Consider the following 20,657-nt stretch of genomic DNA (forward strand, 5'->3'; position numbering starts at 1 on the left):
GGTAAGAGAAAGCTGGAAAGGCTAATGCATTATGACTACACTACATAGGTTAAGCCAACGTGTGCAATAATTATAACTATCACAGCTTGACACAGTTTATAAAGGCTTGAACCATAAAAGCTCTGAGTCCCATAACAAGCATTCTCTTATGGAGTGCTGGCTGTTCTAGCTACCATTGAGGTTCAATCCAAAAGTGCAATACTACATAATAGACTATTAATTAACTATTCTCATTCTCAGGAACATTAAAACTCCTTTAAATAGCTTTCTGAAAGGGTCTTATAAGTAAAAGTAACTAACATTGGTTTTAAAGACATGCCATTGCATCCTTCTATAAGCTCTTAGACTTCTAGGTAGGTGTATGAGCATGAATCTGTCTAAAGATATCTCAGAGAAATATTGCACTCTGTTCTCCGTTATCTTTTTCACTAACAGGTACCACAAACACAAGACTACTATTCAATGAAGCCATTTCTGTCTTCAAAATTCTAGAACCTACTTTAAGACAACAATTTTAAAAAATCCTAAGTAGCATAATAGCATTGAATTAGAAATATTCAGCAATCTGTAGAATTGTTTTCTTTTTTGTTTTGAAACAGTGCTTTGTATTAGTTGAATGATTTTACCAACTTACTACCTCTTTTAAATGAAGAAACACAATGGTCAACTTGTAAAATAATAATAATAATAAATAATAACTTCACTGCTTCATTCCCTTTCCTCTTCAGCTAATGTCATTTTTGTGTTGGAGCTATCTCACAGCTAGGGTGACATCTTGTGTTCATTGCATCCACAAAATGCCACAGACCTCTCTCCATTCAGCTGCCGTGCACCCAGAATGTTCAACGCTCCATCCCTCTCATTGAAATTTTATCTTCAAAGTAGCTGCTAAAAATCTTAGCTGACCATAAGTATCTCACTTATTTTCTCACATCTCTTATTCTTTCTGAATTTAATTGTGAGTTAGTATTATTTGAATAGAATTATTTTAAATGAAGACTTGTAAATGAAATGGCAATATAAAAGGCACAATCCTTCTAAAAAGGAGACAGTAACATTTTTGCTAGGATTCTTTACATTAATAAGGACAATGTAAAAGGGAAGTGTTTTATACCTGAGAAAATAATCATTTTAAAGATTATGAACCTGTCGTACTGTAAGTTATAAGCTAGCTGCTACAACTGGAGTTTGATTAATTTGTTAATAAATCACTTGACCTTGCTTCTAGCCTTTGGAGTATTTTGAAAATCCTTCAATTAGTTTTTTCTACAACAGAAAATATTAAAAAATGGATCTTCACACATAAGAAGTATCAAGAATCTAAATGCTGCCTCAATAAAAGTGGTTACCAACAAAAATGAAAAGATTATTTTGCACTGTCATGTACAATACAGGCTACTTATCAACACTTAACATAGATGGAAGAATGGTTGAAACAGATATCTATAGACTTGCCCAGCTTATAGAGTCCTAAATCACAGCACCCACACACTTCTGAGCAACAGGCTGGAAGACTGCACCTACCCAAGCAGTGAGGAATGCCTCCCAATCCTCCAAAAATGTTCTGTCAAAAAAGATTAGACAGTTCAAGTCCCAAATTAAGTGCCTCTGTATAAATGCACACAGCATGGGTAACAAACAGGAACAGCTTGTAGCTACTGCCCAGCTCAAAAACTTTAATTTGATTGCCATCACAGAAACGTGGTGGGATGGAGACCCCACTTGGAGTACTGTGTTCAGCTCTGGGGCCCCCAGCATAGGAATGACATGAACTTGTTGGAGTGGATCCAGAAGAGGGTCACAAGGATGATCAAAGGGCTGCAGCACCTCTCCTGTGTAAAAAAGGCTGAGAAAGTTGGGGTTACTTAGCCTAGAGAAGAGAAGGCTCCAGAAAGTCCTTAGAGCAGCCTTCCAGTATGTAAAGGGGGCTTTAAATGGGACTAAAAGGGGTCCATGGCAGGTGAGTGGAACTGGATGAAATGTAAGGTCCCTTCCAACCCAAACTATTCTATGATTCTATTATGATTATTTCATCAATTACCTCCAATACCTGCAAAACCATCCATACCTGCAAAAAAGCAGTTATGTTCTGAGTACTCCAAATACACTGCGTAATTTTGGATTATAAATGTCAGAAACACCTTGTTGTACATTGATAGAATAAAATAGAATCTAAAACTATTCACCTGCACACCACACATGCTTTTACACTGCAGTTATCCTCATGGTACCCTCCTGGCTGTCATTAGCATAGCACAAATTGTGCACTGCACTTGCATTATTATGTATTATTTGCTCTCTCTTTGCCTTTGTGAGAGTAAAAATGTGTTTATCACCTTGTTTGCAGAGAGTGTTGTGCTTTGGTTTGGGTTTTTGGTTCACAGTGTGTAGGTGTTAAATATAAAATGACTATATATTTATCTTGGAAATGGCAAAATTTTCTCAGGAAAAGTGAATTATTCAGTTATAACAGAAAGTCCCACTGTGACAACTGTGACAATAAAAAGGCAGGTGATCTTTCCCTCCACTCAGCACTGGTGAGTTACATATGAAGCATGCATAGATTGGTGCTTCCCAGTACAAGTTCAACAAAGAGCCACAAAGAGCATTAAGAGATTTGGGCATCTGGCATACATGGAGAATCTGAGAAAGTAAGAAAGCTGGGGCTGTTCAGTCTGGAAAAGGAAATGTTCAGAGTGTGTAAATACCTGATGGGAGGGAGTAAAGATGATGAAGTCATATTCTTCTCAGTGGTACCCAGTGACAGAACAAGAGACAGAGGGCGCAAATTGAAAAACAGCAAGTTCCATGTAAACAAAGAAGAAAAGCTTCTTCACCGAGAGAAGTGGTCAAGCCGTGGTACAGGTTGTCCAGACAGGTTGTAGAGTCTCCATCTTTGAAGATACTAGAAATCTGAGGAGGTACCAGAAACCTGAGTGGAGGTACAAGAAACCTTGATGGAGTCTGAAGCAATCTGCTCTAGCTGACCCTGCTTGGTCGGGTGAATTGGAATAGGCAATTAGCAGAGGTGCCTTCCAATATTCTGCCATTCTGGAATTCTATGATTCCAACTGTTTTCTTCATTTTGGAGAGATGTAAGCAATATTTTAGAGAATTTGGGCCCTAGTGATGATGTATTTCAGAGATGAGGTCCAAATGCTGACATTAGCTTAAATTTCTGTGAGAAGCCAACGTATAATCCCTGTTAGTGCAAGGAAGAATTACATTTAATGCATGGTAGCATTTGCTAAACACTGAAAATTTGTTACCCAGAAACACCATATAGTCTAGCTCACTTCAGTTTAATTAAGGTGATCTCACACAATTAGCTAATCACCTTGATAGCAGCAAAGTCAACGATGTAGTTGTAGATGGGAACAAACAGACACAGCTGACTTTTGAAGTTCCTTCAAAATATTCCTAGTGTTATGTGTTAAATCACACTGCCTTAATCCTGAACTTTTTCAGCCACTGTTATTGACTAGAAATTCTTTTTAACCATAAATAGTCAAACCAAAGATCTGGGACAGATCTGGGACAGATGTGGGACAGAGGACTACCCAATGGAAGTTGGAGCAGCAAGTTTCTCAGAGAATCCCTTTTTTCTGATTGTTTTTCTTTGCAACTCACAATCAGTTTTGTGGGTTTCCAGCACTGAAGGGTCAAGTGGGTGGATGTGAAGCTGTTCATTGCTATCTGTTGAGTGCATCGCTTCAGGAAGAGCCCAGACAAGTTCAGTAACCTGGCCTCCTGCTATTGAGATCATGTGAGACAGCAGGATTTCATGGCCAGCCATGCTGAAGTCTGCAAGGGTGAGATTACACATTGGTCCTCTGTGTGAATAAAAGAAGGGGTCATTCATTAGAACAATTAAAATGATTTCAGTTCCTTATCCTTGCATGATCCATGTTACTCCAACTCTATAATATTGTCTTCCTTTTAATGAACTAATAACAGCAATCGTGATGGCCTAACACTTTGAAGTATTAAATTGCTTCTCAGAAACACTTGAGCAGTTTTATGTTCCAGAAAATCCACAGGAACTATGCAAAATGTACAAGGTGTTCTATAAAATACAGTTCAGCCCCTCTCCACTTTTCATTCTGGCTGCAGATCTGCACTGGTTTTGATTTGAAATGCATTCAGAGATGTGTCAGTCTGCATTACAACTGGCACACAGAATAGCTCAAGTTGTAAAATACGGGGAAAATGAGAAATTTCCTGAAAAATTCACAGATATGGTTTGAATCTAGCTGCTTTCTATATGCTGGACAAAGTGTGATGATGATAGTTAAAACTGAAACAATACCTCCATATGACCCACGGGGGAGACATTATTTGGAAGCAGTATTAAACTAAAAACATTAGAGAAAAAAATGGTGATTACAATAGCCCAGTCTGCATTTTACAAACACATAGTCTAATTTTCTATCTTAAACTCAAAGGCGCACTTTAAATTCCCTCACAGATTCAATGCTACTCAACGATACCCTATGGAAATATGGTGTGCACCAGAAATTTCTAACCAGCAATTTTCAAGTTGACATCAATGTTCTGTAAACTAAGCCATCTATTCTCTATGTGATATGTCTTTATATATCTATGTCCTTATATATCTATATCCACACCACTTACATCAGTTCAGGTAGGTAATCCTTCTCTTCCAAAGTCCAGGTTTTAGAATTATATGTCTCAAGTAAGTGGAAAATTTGATTATTTCTGGAAACACACTTGCATACATGTACAGATCTTTTTTGCATAACTTAGACACACTTGCTTAAAAAAATAAAAAGAGCCATCTGTCTATACGATACTTGATTTTCAACCCAGTGCCTGTCCAGAATGTATTAGACATGACAAATAAATTTAATCTAACAGGGAAAACTGTAATCTGTAAAAATGAAAATATGCTTCTGAAAGGTGTGTGGCTGCAAGCAATAAAAATACTAGTTTTTTAGTTCAACATTTATAACTCAATGGTGCAGATGTTCACCAGTGACATTGTTGATGGTTTGTTTGTTGTTTTTTTTTTTTCCATAGCCAACCTAAGACACACAAAAAAATATTTTTTCATCAATTCTACATTTTGAAAATCAAGCCCGTCAGCCTTAACTCAGCAATGTATCACAACTTGAAGTATCCAAAAATGACTATGCACTTTTGTTTCATTGTCTTTTCTGCATGAGATTTTGATAAATTAGCACTGTGTATCTGAATTTATGCAACTGAAATCAATGATCATTTTCATGTTGCATTGTTAATCAAAATAAATAAGTTAATGGTAAGTGGGACAAAAGATTTCAAATTTGGCTTTCATGATGAATTTACTCTGGGAGATAAAATAGTGCCATCGACAGCACATGAAGGTATTAAAACATTTATCTTCAGAGAAAAATCCAGAGGTTCTAATATGAACTTCTTAAGCTCCATAAAGCTTAGCTAACCCAAACGTGATTCCCTACAAATCTGCCTGCAAGATCACGTGTAGAAAATTTGAGATATTTTGACAGCAACTCAATAATGACTTGAGAAAATCCTATTGTTGGTAACGATTGCCCAACAAGTCAAGCAACTACAAATGAACCTATTGGACAGAAATGAGACTTATGTGCCACTGGGAATTCATATAAAATCTAAGAAATGCCAAACTTCAGAGAAAAAATATTGAGATGAGTTAGTGGTTTAAAATATTGTCTGGACCTGTCATGAATAAATTATCATTATTGCCTTCTGACTCTCTTTTTTGTGACTTTCTGCAGTTCCTGCCTGAAGAAAAAGAACAAAAACAAAAAGAAGGAGCTCATAAAATATGTTTTGAAATCTCCAGCTAAGTACACTTTGCAAACTCTAAGCAACAACTTTTACAAGATGCTGAGACAAAGCTATGTTGGAGCACATGATAGTTAGCAACCTAAAGGGACCTAATTTCCAAATTTCCATACATAATGCACTGACATCTGTTTACACAGATGAAAGATCATCGTTTCTCTTCAAATGCATTGAAGTTTTCCTTGTGCTCCATGCTTTTATTGAAAAGCAGTAAAATCGTGTTATCACATGACTGGTGCAAAGCCAATATATCCTGCTCGGCAGGCTCTAACATACCTTCTCAGGAGCAGTTTTGGGCCTCGTGCCACACTAATGCAATTTCACAAAGACTTGCCAAGCCAGCTGGGACCCAAAGTGGAGACTCACTAAGGAGAGTTCTTTATGCAGGGTTTTACTATACCAGGGTTTTCAGGTCCCAATTCTTGGCAGATCTGGAGGTGTGATGGTGCAGGTGAAAGCTAAACGGTGGTGATCCTGGCAGTACTGGTTGATATATGAACATGTGGACCATGCAATGCCTGAAGGACATCGTGTTCTCTGCCCTCAGTGTAAATATTAGTGTCAGCTCTCTCCTGCCCAGATTTTTAATTCACTCTATCTGCACAACAAGCATATTCCAGCAATGAACACTGCCTGGGTTAAAAGTGCATCCAAATAGTAAATCTAACCACAAAACTATAAATCAGTACAGGCTAGGAAGAACAAGCCTGTAGTTAATTAACAATGTATTTTGTAGATACAATATAAGGTAGACAGGGAGAAAAGAAGGAAATATATATCCAGAACTTAAATTACATGACTTTCAGCAAGAAAATTTTACTTGCTTAAAATTCAGCCTTGAACTGACTTCCCCTGGAGTTTTAAACCAAAAGCCTTTCTTGCTGAGGATGGTTCCACTATTTCCAAAACACAACTGAGGGAGATGAGTTATTCTGTCAGTTTAATAAACCAGCAGCCAGACGCTTTATCCAGTCTGTCAAAGTTTGGACATGGTCACCTTTCCTGCTTCAGAGTTTCAGTGACACAACTTTAAGTACAGCATCTCAAAAACTAAGCTACAGACCATACTTTTCAAACTGTCCGGAATGTCCCAACAGTGAACACCTGTGAACTTTTCTGCAACTGAGGTGCAATGCCCCACAACCATGGCAACTACTTGCAGTTATGAAATATTAACAATTCAGAATGAAAGGAAGCGAGATATGGATTAAAACAGTAAAAATGTTTTAACATGGGGTATACTGAAGTCCGGTTTACTCTTCAGTTCCTCTTGTTGAAGCTGTTCATCTTTGTACCTGGGAAGGAAAGTGACCTAGTGAAAGAATTAGCCAAGCAGACATATTGCTTTCAGTTTCTGCTCAAAATAAATAAATAAATAAATAAATAAATAAATAAATAAATAAATAAAATAATAAAAACATGGTTTTGTTATTTTGTTTTTATTCACCTGCAAGGTTCCTGTTTCACGTATAAAATGTAAAAGTGTTACAATTTTAATTTGGCTTGGTCTTCATTCAGTGTTGCTAGACATCACATAGAATCAGGGACATCTTTTCTTGCTCCAGCAATGCCTGCTTAGAACAATTTTTCTTCTCTGGTCATACTTCCTCCTCCTTTCACAAGCTTTTCATAAACAATATTTTTTTAGAATTGCAAATGCCTTATAATTTCTCTGTCTTTCTCATGCCTTTATAACACCTTCCTTTCTAAAATTTCGCAGATAATGACTCATATTGTCATTGCAAGGCATTCATACTGAAGAAAAGTAGCCATCTGTCATGTTTCTCTTGTGAAAGCCTAGTAACTATTAGTAATTTGAATGTAGGTATATTGTTAATAAATAAAATAATTTTAAAATGTTATGTATCGTCTGGTGAAGTTCTGACACAATAATGATAATAGTCATCCTGGTGACCCATATGAACACATCAAGATAATGATTACAGGTGATGAAGAGCGAGTTTTGTTTCATCTCTGACAGCAGTAACTTTAAGATAAGATGTTATATGCAATAAACACTTCGAAATTAGTAGAGTAATAATTCTGCAGCTCAAATCTGCTTTACAGCGAGTTATTGCAGGCTGAGCATTACACAGCTTGCAGCCGTTCAAATTTCTAAGACCATAGCAGTCATTGGCTTGAGAAACCACAGCAACCCGCTGTAAATTCCTGTGCTATTTGTGCCATCTGCTGGTCACGAAAGATGTGAAGGGCGTTGCCAACAGCACAGATGGCAGGGGCTCATCCCCTTTGGGAGAGGATGGGGAGGCAGGAGGAGGAGAACGCTACAAGGGATGAAGGCCGAAGTGCCCAGCACTAGGACTGGAGGGGCTGGCAGGGAGGTGTGGAGCCTCTCAGGCGTAACGGCCGGCGAGGAAGAGGAGGAGGAAGAGGAGGAGGAAGAGGAGGGCCTAGGGAGCGCGGCGCTGCCTCCGCCGAGGCGCTGGGTGCCGCTGCGGGCCGCCCGTCAGGCGGTGCGGGGCCGGGCCGGGTTAGGTGAGGCCGGGTCGTGCCGTGCCGTGCCGGGCTAACGTCCCCACGTGTGGCCGCCATGTCGGTGTCGGTGGCCGCGGGCAACCTGCCCATGCGGCTGCTCCGCAAGAAGATCCACAAGCGCAACCTCAAGCTACGGCAGCGCAACCTCAAGCTGCGGGAGGCCGAGCGGGCAGGTACGGCCGGGACCGGGATGGGAATGGGGACGGGACCGCGGAGCCTCTCCCCGGCCGCCTTGCTCCGCCGCTCACAGCTTGTTTCCTTTGCCCTCGCAGCGCCTCCGGCGGCCTCGCTGAGCCCCCCGGAGGAGGAACAGGAGGAGGAGGAGGCAGCGGAGGAAGCCCCCGAGGCGGTGACCCCCGAGGCAGAAGCCCCCGAGGCGGCGGCGCCGTGCCCGGAGGTTGCCGGGGCGAAGAGGAAGAAGAAGAAGAAGAAGAGGAAGGCGGCGGCTGCTCTCGAGAACGGTGCGTTGTCTTCCTCGGTATGCCGGGATTCATTTGCCCAGCCTAAGTACCGCTGAGACATTCCCCAACAACAAAAAAAGCCCTCTTTCGGCTTTGTGCCCCTTCAGAGAGGGTGTGTTGGCTGTGAGAAGTGACCTGGTTGGGCTGATGCACGGTTTAGAGGCCTGGAGATCTTCCGTGGTGTATTTTTTTCAAGTAGAAGAAAGTAGCTGAAGATCTGAGGGGTGTCTGCTTATACCTGGGAGCTGTTACTGTCTGTGCCCAGCTGCTGCAGCTCTGGGCCCTGCCCTGGTCGCTGCCAGCATAGGAGAGCACATGCTGCTGGGTCGGCTGTTTCTGGTGGCGATTTCCCTTATGCACAAACCTAAAAGCACTGCCTTTTTGTGTCGTGTTTCTCTAGATTACACTGGTGAAATAGGTGATTATTACTCAATGTTTCTAGTGATTTCTGGAAAACAGATTTGCATTATTACGATATTTTAGGGATACAAGTACACTAATGAGTAGAAGGACCGCTCCTTATATGCTTTGCAAGAAATGATCGTAAAGAAATTGGATGGATAACTGGAAAACGCATCTTAGGGTTTTAACAACCTATCTGAAATTTATCTCTTCCTTCCCAATTTTTATTCTGTAAACATCAAGCAAAAGAGTGCAATAGCTGGTACCTTGCAATTTTTCTTTTTGCAAAGACAGAATTCTGAATGTGCATCAAAATACTTCTAATGGAAAGCTAGCTGTTACACAATAAGTAGAGAATAGGTCCTTATTACATTTTGCCTATATACTGCATTTATATATAAATACACTTTTGAAGCTTACATTCTCTAATCATTTATTCTAACTATAGTATTTGAACTCTAATATATACTAAATCAGTAGCAACCAACTTATTTTTTCCATAGGATCATGCTTTTGTCATTTCCCCAGGAAAAAAAAAAAAAAAAACATGGTATACTCTAAGTTGCTTTGGTTTACAATGCAAAGTGGATTGTGTGCAAGGAACTTGAATGAATGCCTTGCTATCTGCATCAGAAGGCTTCATGGAAACCTTGCCACCCCTTCTCATGACCCCTCTTACCTCATGACATTCATAGCAGTGATTTTCGGTCTAAAGAAAATAAATCTGGCTCAGCTTTTAATGATGAACATGTTTTTCATATTCCTTACTGCGATTAACAAGTTTTCTGTAAAAATAACACCCTAGGTACAGAAACTAAAAAAGCAAAAACTGAGGAGGACAAGTCTGTGGAGGCAGAAGATGAAGATGGGAAGGGTTCTGGAGAGAAAGAAGTGGAAGAAGAGGAGGAAGAGGATGAAGTACCTAGTTTACCGCTAGGTTTAACAGGTATCTTGTGTCCTCATTTTTCATAGATGTACAAAAATCCCAAGTTCTTAAGCTTTCTTCTAGAGCAAGTTGCAGTTTTCAGATATTTAATAAAAGTTACATGTTTGAATACAGGTAGCATGATGCTGACCGCGGTAGATCTATTTTTCAGTTACTGTTCTTTGAAATTTGCATTATATCTACGCTTCTGTTGGTCTTAAAATTATTAGTGAAAATCAGTTTTATAACATACACACACACACACATTTCATTATGGAAGAAAATGTCAGTGAAATGGAGGTGTATGGCTAATAAATCAGAATGAGAGGCAGTGCACTCATATACACTGTTAACAGCTGTCTGCAGTATTCCTAGGGACCCATTAATACAGAGTATTTTGTCAACATCTAAGGATTTTGTGGTAGGAAGGAATGAGAAAAAATCCTTTTAACATCAGTTCTAACTGGGTCGTCTTGGGATAGATAGAGTTGAAGAAATAAGTTTGAAATTTGTTTTCCCTTCTCTTCAGGTGGTTTTGAAGACAATTCTTTTACATCCCTTGATGGTCTTGTCAGTGAGAATACATTGAAAGGCATAAATGACATGGGCTTTACGCACATGACAGAAATTCAGCATAAAAGTATTAAACCTCTTCTGGAAGGCAGGTAAAAAATGTGTTTTTAATAACTATATTGACAACAAATGTGGAAATTTTGCTAGCAAGATAAATACATGAGATGTGACTTTTTACAGCTTTTTTTTTTTTTACATAATTCTCATATTTTTAAAAATATTTTGTTTGTAAACGTTAATACAAGTTAAGAAATTGTATCTGTTACCTGTGAACAGATACTGAGGTAAGTTCATGGAACTTGCTTTGCATTTGGCTTTGAAAGCAGGGAAGTCTGTTTTCATTGGCCTCTTGGAACAGTGTGTTGCACAGTCCATTGAGGCAGAGACCAATTGTTGTGGACCAGATCTGCCACAGATTTCTTAGTATTAGCTATACTGGCTTCCTTTAAGCTTTGTTACATTTTTACATTGTCAACATCATCCAGAATGGGATTGCTGTTTTCGCTGTAGGTTTAACTAAACGCTTCTTTTTGTAACTTTGTTTTATGTAGGGATATTTTAGCAGCCGCAAAAACAGGCAGCGGCAAAACACTTGCATTTCTCATTCCTGCAGTAGAGCTCATCTACAAGTTAAAATTCATGCCTAGAAATGGTAAGCTTTTTCTTCTTTTCATGGTTGAATCCCATTTGTCGATTTGACTGTAAAGGGGATTGGGTGAGTTTCTGTAACTTAATCTTGTTTGGTTGATGTCTGCTTTAGGAACAGGTGTTATTATTCTTTCACCTACTCGAGAGCTTGCAATGCAAACCTATGGAGTTCTTAAAGAACTTATGAATCATCACGTGCACACCTATGGTCTGATAATGGGGGGCAGTAACAGATCAGCAGAAGCACAGAAACTTGGGAATGGAATCAACATCATTGTAGCAACACCAGGAAGACTTCTGGATCATATGCAGGTAGGTAAAATACTGATGCCTAATACTTAATAAAACATAATAAAATACTTGTCCCTGTCTGACTCTCAATTTGTTAATCTTCTAGAACACTCCAGGTTTCATGTACAAGAATTTGCAGTGTTTGGTAATTGATGAGGCGGATCGTATCTTAGAGGTTGGATTTGAAGAAGAAATGAAACAGATCATAAAACTTCTACCAAGTAAGAAAAAAGTCTTTCTTGGAAATTACTTGGCTAACATTTTGTCTTCTTTATGACTCAATTATTGTAAAAGACGTCATTAATTTTTATAGTTCTGTAGGTGTACCTCAGAGTTATTGTCTTACTCTGTCTTTTTTCCTGATAGCTAGTATGCATTATTTTATTTAGCATCATTCATCTAAAAGACAGAGTTTTCTTAACGTACTTTAGGAATATAATTCTGTTCATATAAGATCCTTTTAGTTCAACACCTACAGGATCTCATTCATCTTTCTATACCTGTTTTATTACCTACAATTTATTATTTCCTTATAAAACTTAAATATAAGGAAAAAGGTTTTCTGGCTTGCAGTTGGATCTTTTATTCGTGTTTCCAAGAACAGTAGAAGCTTATTTCAGTGTTTACCTTAAAATTTGCTTTATCTTACTTTGATTTAGGTATTTCTTGCAATTGATATATAAAACACGATCTCAGAGTCACCAAGGCTCTTCCTTTAATTATCAAAATTCAGTAAAAAGCATGGAAGTAGTAAATAAAAAGTATGCAGCATGTTTTGGAAAACAAAAGTATTTTAATACCCATGAAAATGAAATCAATCTATAGTTAGAATTACAGGGTAAGTCTGTACCTAAACTGTTGTCTCTAAATTGAAGAGCAAATGCTAATTAATATTTCTCCCAGAGAAAGAATATCTTCTTTTTGCAGATAAAGATTTTGCAGATGGTAACACACTAAGTAAATAAAATATACAATGCATAAAGCAACAAAACCTGCTTTAGAAGATAAGCGAGGGAAAAAAAAAAAGAGAAGACTTGCTCAGGGAAGTTTGTAGCTAATGACGTTAAGGCCTTGATATTTGTGTTCTCCTTTTAAAAATAAGGCTTTCTTTTAAAATACTTTCAGAGCGCAGACAGACAATGCTTTTTTCCGCTACACAAACCAGAAAGGTTGAAGATCTGGCAAAGATCTCTCTGAAGAAAGAGCCACTGTATGTTGGGGTTGATGATAACAAGGAGACAGCAACAGTTGATGGTCTTGAACAGGTAAAACACACCTTACAAAAAAGGGTATCATCTGTGAACTTACACTGCCCTATATGTTTTTAAATAGGTTGTATAAATACTATCTTAGTGTTTAACATCCTACTGGGCAAAAGCTATCAGTTGCCTAAAGGGCTTTATTCACTCTACTAGCTGTAAGTTTTGTGCATCTAGTCAATGTTTGCAGGAAAGATGATAAAAAAAGTTCATTGGATAATAATAGTTAGTTACACTTTGCCATTCCTATTTATGTTATCTACTTAAGCTCCAGTTCTCTTTGTAATTCTGTTACCATGTTGCAGACTAGAAAATGCTATAGATTTCACTGTTGCTACTTCAAATGCCAGCTATATACAGTTGTACAGTATTTTTTGAGTGGTGTTTTAAAATGACTGGTAGTTACAAATTATATTTAAAGAGTAAACTTGTAGCAAAAACTGGATAAAATTCCTGAAATTGTAAAGAATTTTAAGAAGCCTATACAGTAATTTTCATACTTAATATCAGAATTCAGAAGTTCTTGAAATGGATTTTTATTGTATAAACCATTCTTCATTGAAATACTATTTTTTGAGAACTAGTGAAAAAATACTTTTCCATTGGAGAATTACTTCAAATCAGCAGAGTAAATTTTTGGCTGTAACTCTACTTCAGGAGTTTCATATAACATGGTGAGGAACAGGAAATATATCAAACGGTTTCTAACTGTATAGCTGGAAAATTAACTATTTGGCACATCTGTTTTGTAAGATAACAGCTCCCTGATTTAATTGTATTGGTAAAGCTAAAATGTGTTCCATACAACTTTGTTTGACACCATTTAAATAATTTCCAGGGTTATGTGGTATGTCCATCTGAAAAAAGATTCCTTTTGCTCTTCACATTCCTTAAGAAGAACCGGAAGAAGAAACTAATGGTATTTTTTTCTTCGTGTATGTCAGTGAAGTACCACTATGAATTACTCAACTACATTGATCTGCCTGTTATGGCCATTCATGTAAGTATTTTATACATAGATTTCATTTTTAATTAATCTGATAACACCTGTAAGTTGTTATGGATCTTTCATTTACCTTATTTATTTCATTTCAGTTTATAATAAACAGATACTCTGCTAACAAGATGTGCTGGTCTCAATTAGTTTGCAGAGGAATGAAATAAAGTAAAAACAATGTAGTAAGAGCACTGCAATGCTGTTAATCTTACTGTTTTCTAAATGAGGTTTGAATACTGATATTAATTTATCCTCTTGTGTGTAGCCCGTTTTTCTGTTTCTCTCCAAGAGGCTGCCTTTATTATATTTGGTTGTTGTTTTTTAGGGCAAGCAGAAACAAACAAAACGTACCACGACATTTTTCCAGTTCTGTAATGCAGAATCTGGAATCCTGCTGTGCACTGATGTAGCTGCCAGAGGACTGGATATTCCTGAAGTGGACTGGATTGTCCAGTATGACCCTCCAGATGACCCAAAAGTAAGTTAAGGAAATAAAAAACTTTCAATTCCTAGCTACATATGTAGTAAAGAAACCTGAATCTTCTGCTCAACAGAGGTCAGGATTCAGCCAAGTTAGCATCTGGAAGCTGATTTCTTCCACTTACTCTAGCAGGATATGCTGCACCTAGCTAAGACCTCTGTTACATTTTTAAGAGTAGTTTTGTAAAACATTACTCTTTATGGTACTCAAGTAACCTAAAATCTAATCAGCTAAAAAACAAAACATCTATTAGAAGGAACATGAGGTTTATATATACGTCCTTAAGTCTCCTGACAGCTTTTTCAATGGAAAATTGATTTTTATTTAAAAATTAGAATTCTCATTAGAATAAATGCCCAGTGCAAACAAGAACAACTCAGATCTGGAAAATCTTGACAAATATGTAGAGTAAATATATCAAAAGCAAAGTAAAATTTTCTGCTACAGGGCACTACAATTCTTTTTCCCTCAATAAAAGGTAAGATACTTATAGTCAGGAGTTTCTGTTTCAACCTAATTGTGCTTTGCATTGTCCACACTTAGTTTGCCTTATCCATGTGTCAGTGTATGTTCTTAGAACATAATTGATGATGCATTACAGTATATTAATGTTAAATGTTCTTCTGTGAATCTGTGTTATTAAATGCTTGAAAGACTGATTGAACTTACTGTTTCTTCTTCTCTGCAAAAAAGGAGTATATTCATCGTGTTGGTAGAACGGCCAGAGGTATAAATGGTAGAGGACATGCTCTGCTCATTTTACGACCGGAAGAACTGGGCTTTCTTCGTTACCTGAAACAAGCCAGGGTAAATTTCTGTAGACTTTTTTTTTTTTTTTTTTATGATTTCATAGTGCAACCAAGATTTCAAAGGCAAAAACTGTAATGATTAATGAAACACTTTAACTTTTAAACAAGAACTATTCTGTTGCTTAGAAAATATTTAACTGAACATCTGACTTTGTGCTGCTGACCTTAGACTCGAAAGTAACTATTGAGTATATTTATAGTTGCTTTACAACTGTGTAGCTTGTGTTATTAAGAAATAAATTTCCTATGACCCATCATGGAAAGATACTGTGAGCTTGGCCAGTGCAGTTGTTATTTTTCTTTAGAAAGAAAATTGATAAATTTCAAAATAAAGGTAGCCTTCTTTCAAGTGTAGCCCTTTTAATATGGTAGAACTGCTCCTAGTTAGTCTCTTTCTATAGAGGGTTGTGTACAGTCCAGAATTTTGCCACTTGTAATTAATGTGATGTCGCTTCTAAAGGAAAAGCTAAAATGGTAAAAGTGTCATAATGCGGGTCTTCATGCTAGTTGAAAGGATGTGATAATACTGATATATTGGTGCAAAGGCACTTTATGAATGTATCTATGATAACGGGTAGTAATAGTGTGATTATTGCTTTGAAAAAAATGTCAAAAACCGAAAATAATTGTAGGTAATCTAATGATTTTCATTTACTCATGAAAATGTCCTTGAACTTCACAGTTATAATTATCTATTAAGAGATATAGCTAAAATATTAAAAAGTAAGTGTTCTGTTATCTGACAGGTCTTATCCTATTTGTTTTAGGTCTTAAACACATTAACTGTTTGTACAGTAATACATACATAATGTAGATATTTTCCTTGTTTGTTAAAGGTACCACTCAGTGAATTCGAATTTTCTTGGTCAAAGATTTCAGATATCCAGTCTCAGGTATGAAATGGCTTACTAAAGGTGCTCTGAACATTCGTATAACAATAATTTATGCAGATGATATAGTCTATTGCAACTAAAATTTAAAAATACATGTGCATGTTCAGAAAAGTTCCTGTAGGTGAGTATTCTGTAGTAAATCCTCCTGTCATATTGTCCCTATATGATATTACAGACAGAAAATGTTGTGAAACCAAATATGGATTTTAATATCCAGTACTAAATTGTCATCATTACATCATCTGAATTTGCTTGTAAGGATTGTTTTTTCATGTTATATTGCAAAATCATAATGATGTAAATATGCCTTCAGCTCTTGAATAGAATGTTCTTGTCCAGCGTACTAAACATGATGTTCCAGTAGCTTTCATTGAATGGTTGTGCATGTTCAGACTAATTCTGAATATCTTTGTCTTCTAAGATGATTTGCTCAGCCTTCAACATGTAAGAAATCCAGTACTAACACCTAGAAATGCTAGTGTATATATTCCAAATATATTTTTAACCTCCTTGATGGTAATAAAGCCCAGCATCAGCCAAATCTATTTTGTACTGCAGTGCTACAAAAATAGCAATGGAACACAAAGTTAAAGAGAATAACATAGATAGTTTTGTAGATAAGAATTTTTATTGTTGTTTAGTTCTGTGAGTCATTCTTTTCATGAGAACTCTGTAAAATTTCTTTGTAATAAATTAAACTTGAAATAGCAATACAAGAAGTATTGAAGACAGGCTTTACAGAAAGAGAATTGTTGTTAAGAACAATTAGGAAATAATGACACCCAATGTGAGTTAATATTAGTGTGCCAAATTAGTGTATGCTACAAGTCAAATGAGACAGGCATCATCGTATAATTCCACTTCAGGCTCTTTCGTTTTTCTGTTTATAAAAGCACTGTAACAGCAGAGTGCACGCATACATATCACAGTGCAGTCTTACTGAAGTGAGTAGTGAATGTCGCTGCAGCTTGCACAGTAAATAATTTGCTTGCACATAATTTATACAGTTGTTACAGCCATAATTTCATGCCTTCTGTTTTTCTTTCCTCCTCACCAGCTGGAGAAACTGATTGAGAAGAACTACTTTCTTCACAAGTCAGCCCAGGAAGCATACAAAGCCTACATTAGAGCTTATGACTCCCATTCTCTGAAGCAGATATATAATGTCAATAACCTGGATCTTAACAAAGTCAGCCTTTCATTTGGTTTTAAAGTCCCTCCATTTGTTGACCTCAGTATCCTTTACTGCAGTGTTTCAAAGCTGAATTCCTGCTATGCTATAGTACCTATGCTACTTCAAATTCTGGTTTTTGTTTTGGCTTTGCTGTTAATCACATGCATGCATCATGCTCAAAAATGGTTTATAAAAGAAAATCCTAAATGGCAGTTTTTCCAGTTCTAGTGTTTACAAACATCTGTTTCAGTGCATGAACGTGCTTCAGTTGCTGCAGGTTAGCAGGTGCTGAAATGTTGCGTACATCTACCAGGGTGCTGTTCTTCACGCACCATAATTTTCATTGAAAGGTGTGTAATTAAGTTTAATCATGGAATACTGAAATAGAGGGGCAAGGGTCCCTCTTGTCAAAGCTGCCAGTGGGTAGAAGTTGAAGTAGTGATACTCTGGTTAAATTTGTACTCCTACAGCTGGAGGAATAGAAGTGTTCATTAGAATGACAGACACAGCTTCAATTTGATCTGTAGTTCTGCAACTGAACTTTTTATATTAATGCTGTTACTTTTTTTTTCTCCCTAGTAAGTAACATTTCAAATTAGTTTTTTTAAGTTCTTTAACCCACAAAATTCCAGATGTGAACAGCAGCCAAGGCAGAAGGCTACAGAAAAGAGGCGGAGGTGGAGGATTTGGTTACCAGAAATCGAAGAACGTCCACAAAGCTAAAATCTTCAAGCATATTAACAAGAAATCAGACAATCGGCAGTTTTCTCGTTAATCCTGCATTCATTAAAATGGCTTGTTCTGTTGGAATAGACTGCCTTCACCAAAACTCTCTGAAGTAAAAAATTACTTCAATTTTAAACTGCTTTGTTGGCATTTTTAGGGAAATTTGTTTTTGTTTATAAGAACATCTTTCATTGCAGGAGGACTCTTTGGAAAGGAAAATAAAGACAGGTGGCCTGATAATTTTGCCATGCTTGTAATTATTTCAAGTTAATACTACAGATTTATTAAAGAAAACATGTTTTCAGCTTTTTATAGAAAAAAATGCTTATATTTACCCTTTTTACATGCACACCTGGAAATTGTTGGAGTAGATAGAATGCAGGACAGATTGCAGCGTGAGATGACTTGTGTTACAAGAGACTTCAGTATGCTGAGAAATGCAGAAGAGTTAATAGGTCTCTGGATAAAACTTTTACAATGTAAAAAAAAAAAAATTAAAGGATTTTTGTTCACAAGAATTACTGCAGTTTTAGTGGTACAGAACTCTTTGTCCATCAACTATCCTGGAGACTATAAGAACATTCCTTCAGAACAGAACATGTCCTTTGAATCAAATTAAGACTGAGCTTGTAACTGTTTTAAGTCATGGTACCCATATAACATATGGGATGTCCAGGATTTAAAAAAAGAAAAAAATATATACATCAGAGACATGCTTAGAACTGTTTCTCTTAATGTTATAATTAAATGGTAACATTCTAGTGAAACGTTTGGTTTTCCTTCATGGTCTGTTGAAATCTGAATTCACCTGTCTGGTAATGTCTAGTGTATTCTCTTAAGAATGGGCAAAGAAAAATAAGAAGCAGGTTGCTAGATTGGAAGGACAGCCCAGATAAAGGTGTGGGAATTTCATTCTTTTTTTTTTTTTTTTTAATGCTCCATAAAGTTGATGCAATGAAGCAAAGATACTTCCACAGGATTTAGGTGGTGAGCAGTAAAATTGCTTGTGCACAAGTAAAAAATTGAAGGGGTGTATAAATATCCTAAAAGGATGTTTTGAGGGAGAAATGGAAGAGGACCAAATGCATGTTGCAAACAGAACAAGCATGGACAGTAAGTGAAAAGAAAGCACAAAGTGCAGGAAAGTAGAGTAATTATATTACATATATTATTTTCAGGTCTCTACCACTGTAGAAGTAGATAATTAAGGGCGGGGGGGGGGGGGGAGGATAATATTTCAGGAATGTACATCCATTAATGCAAGAAAGGAATAAAGCGTCATAGAATCCAGAAATCGGGGCCCCGTGTGATTTATTTTATTTATTCTGTTTTTATTTTCTTTATTTTGTATCATCCATAATGTAAACCATGACTACTTAAGAATATAAAAGCAACTGTAGTTATTCCAATGTAAACTGAACTGTTACCCTTAGGTCTTTTGAAGTAGTATGTCAGATTTGAAGTAAGATGCTGCGTGCATTGAAGTATTGCGGAAAAACTGGTGGTCTGTCTTTTTACCCATAGAGAAAACCGATAATTTGGGGGAGAAAAACAGTGTGACCCTTCTACTGTGGGTGCTTACAGCATCCAGAACGTAGTGTTGCCTTTCTTCCTCTTTTTTATGAAACAGCTACTTTTAGCACTAATGGACAGCTTTTCAAGACTCTTAATTAATATTGGTTGGATACTAAGGACTTCGAATGTGTCAAAATATTGAAGTAGATTCCTGTTACCACAGTTTGAGTGTCTTGTGCTTCCAGGGTTATAATGAAAAAACAGAATCTGCTGTGTAGGATAAGCGATACTAATTGGTTGTGTGATGCCTGACTCATTGAGATCTAATCATTGATTCTGGGTTTGCTTATACAGTTATAACTAATAGATGTCAAAATAGCTCTCATGTCTATTTCTTAATGGCACATTTAAAAAATTATCTGAGGTGTACAGCATCATACAGTTAAAGGGTTCTGTCTGCACCTGCAGTCTGTGCAGCTGCAAGTATGGGAATTAACTTGCATTACAATGAAATAACTCATTAGATGAACTGCCACATTAATTACTTGGGAAGAGTTGTAAGGAAAGCTGCACTAAACCACGGTAAAGATAAGTGCACAAGCACTCAATGTTAACGAAGAAGTATGGAGTATAAGTTTGGAACAGAAAAAAGCTGGGATAATGGGCACAGCAAGTTGGGTGTCAGAGCATTGACTGCCTGAGTGCTTGCACAGAGGGCTGACTGGGCTTAAAGCACGTCAGCATTCCTGCCGCTTCTCGATGTACGCAAAAATCTGCTTTGCAGAGAACTGCTTTTTTCTGACATTCCTACTCGTTCCGGGAGCAGAAGGCTGTCTGCTTTGCAGGCAGCTAGACAACTTCTAGCTCCACCTACCTTTTTCTTTGGAAGAGTTGAGGTACTGTCAGTTTCTGAAGTCTGACATTAAAAGTAGAGGTTTTACACAACATTGTCCAACTCCTCCCAGGTATTTTTGCTTTGTAGGAATCTTCGAAATAACCTCAACTGGGAGATGAAAATACTAAATGGTATTGCTCTAGCTTACCCTAAAGAAACAACATTAATTTTCTTTATTTATGCATTTCGAATGTGTAATAGCTGCACAGACTGAAGCAACTACGTAGTCCGCTGTTGCACACAGTTATTTCCCAATTAAGCAGGTGAAAAATTCCTCAGCTGA

General features: G+C 37.2%; 1 protein-coding gene across 1 annotated transcript; it reads left to right on the forward strand.

Moving 5' to 3' along the window:
• The first annotated feature begins 8,300 nt into the window (after positions 1 to 8,300).
• Positions 8,301 to 19,160, forward strand: DDX18 (DEAD-box helicase 18). Its single transcript, XM_084289621.1, has 14 exons — positions 8,301 to 8,498; positions 8,598 to 8,786; positions 9,994 to 10,134; positions 10,643 to 10,778; positions 11,238 to 11,338; positions 11,447 to 11,646; positions 11,732 to 11,846; positions 12,751 to 12,890; positions 13,723 to 13,884; positions 14,207 to 14,359; positions 15,056 to 15,169; positions 16,008 to 16,064; positions 17,122 to 17,299; positions 17,871 to 19,160. The coding sequence occupies exons 1-14, from the start codon at positions 8,381 to 8,383 to the stop codon at positions 18,011 to 18,013; spliced, it is 1,947 nt and encodes a 648-aa protein (XP_084145747.1). The 5' UTR covers positions 8,301 to 8,380; the 3' UTR covers positions 18,014 to 19,160.
• Positions 19,161 to 20,657: the final 1,497 nt, after the last annotated feature.

This window comes from Netta rufina, assembly GCF_964035555.1.
Source record: "Netta rufina genome assembly, chromosome: 6".
In the NCBI taxonomy this organism is placed as follows: Eukaryota; Metazoa; Chordata; class Aves; order Anseriformes; family Anatidae; genus Netta; species Netta rufina.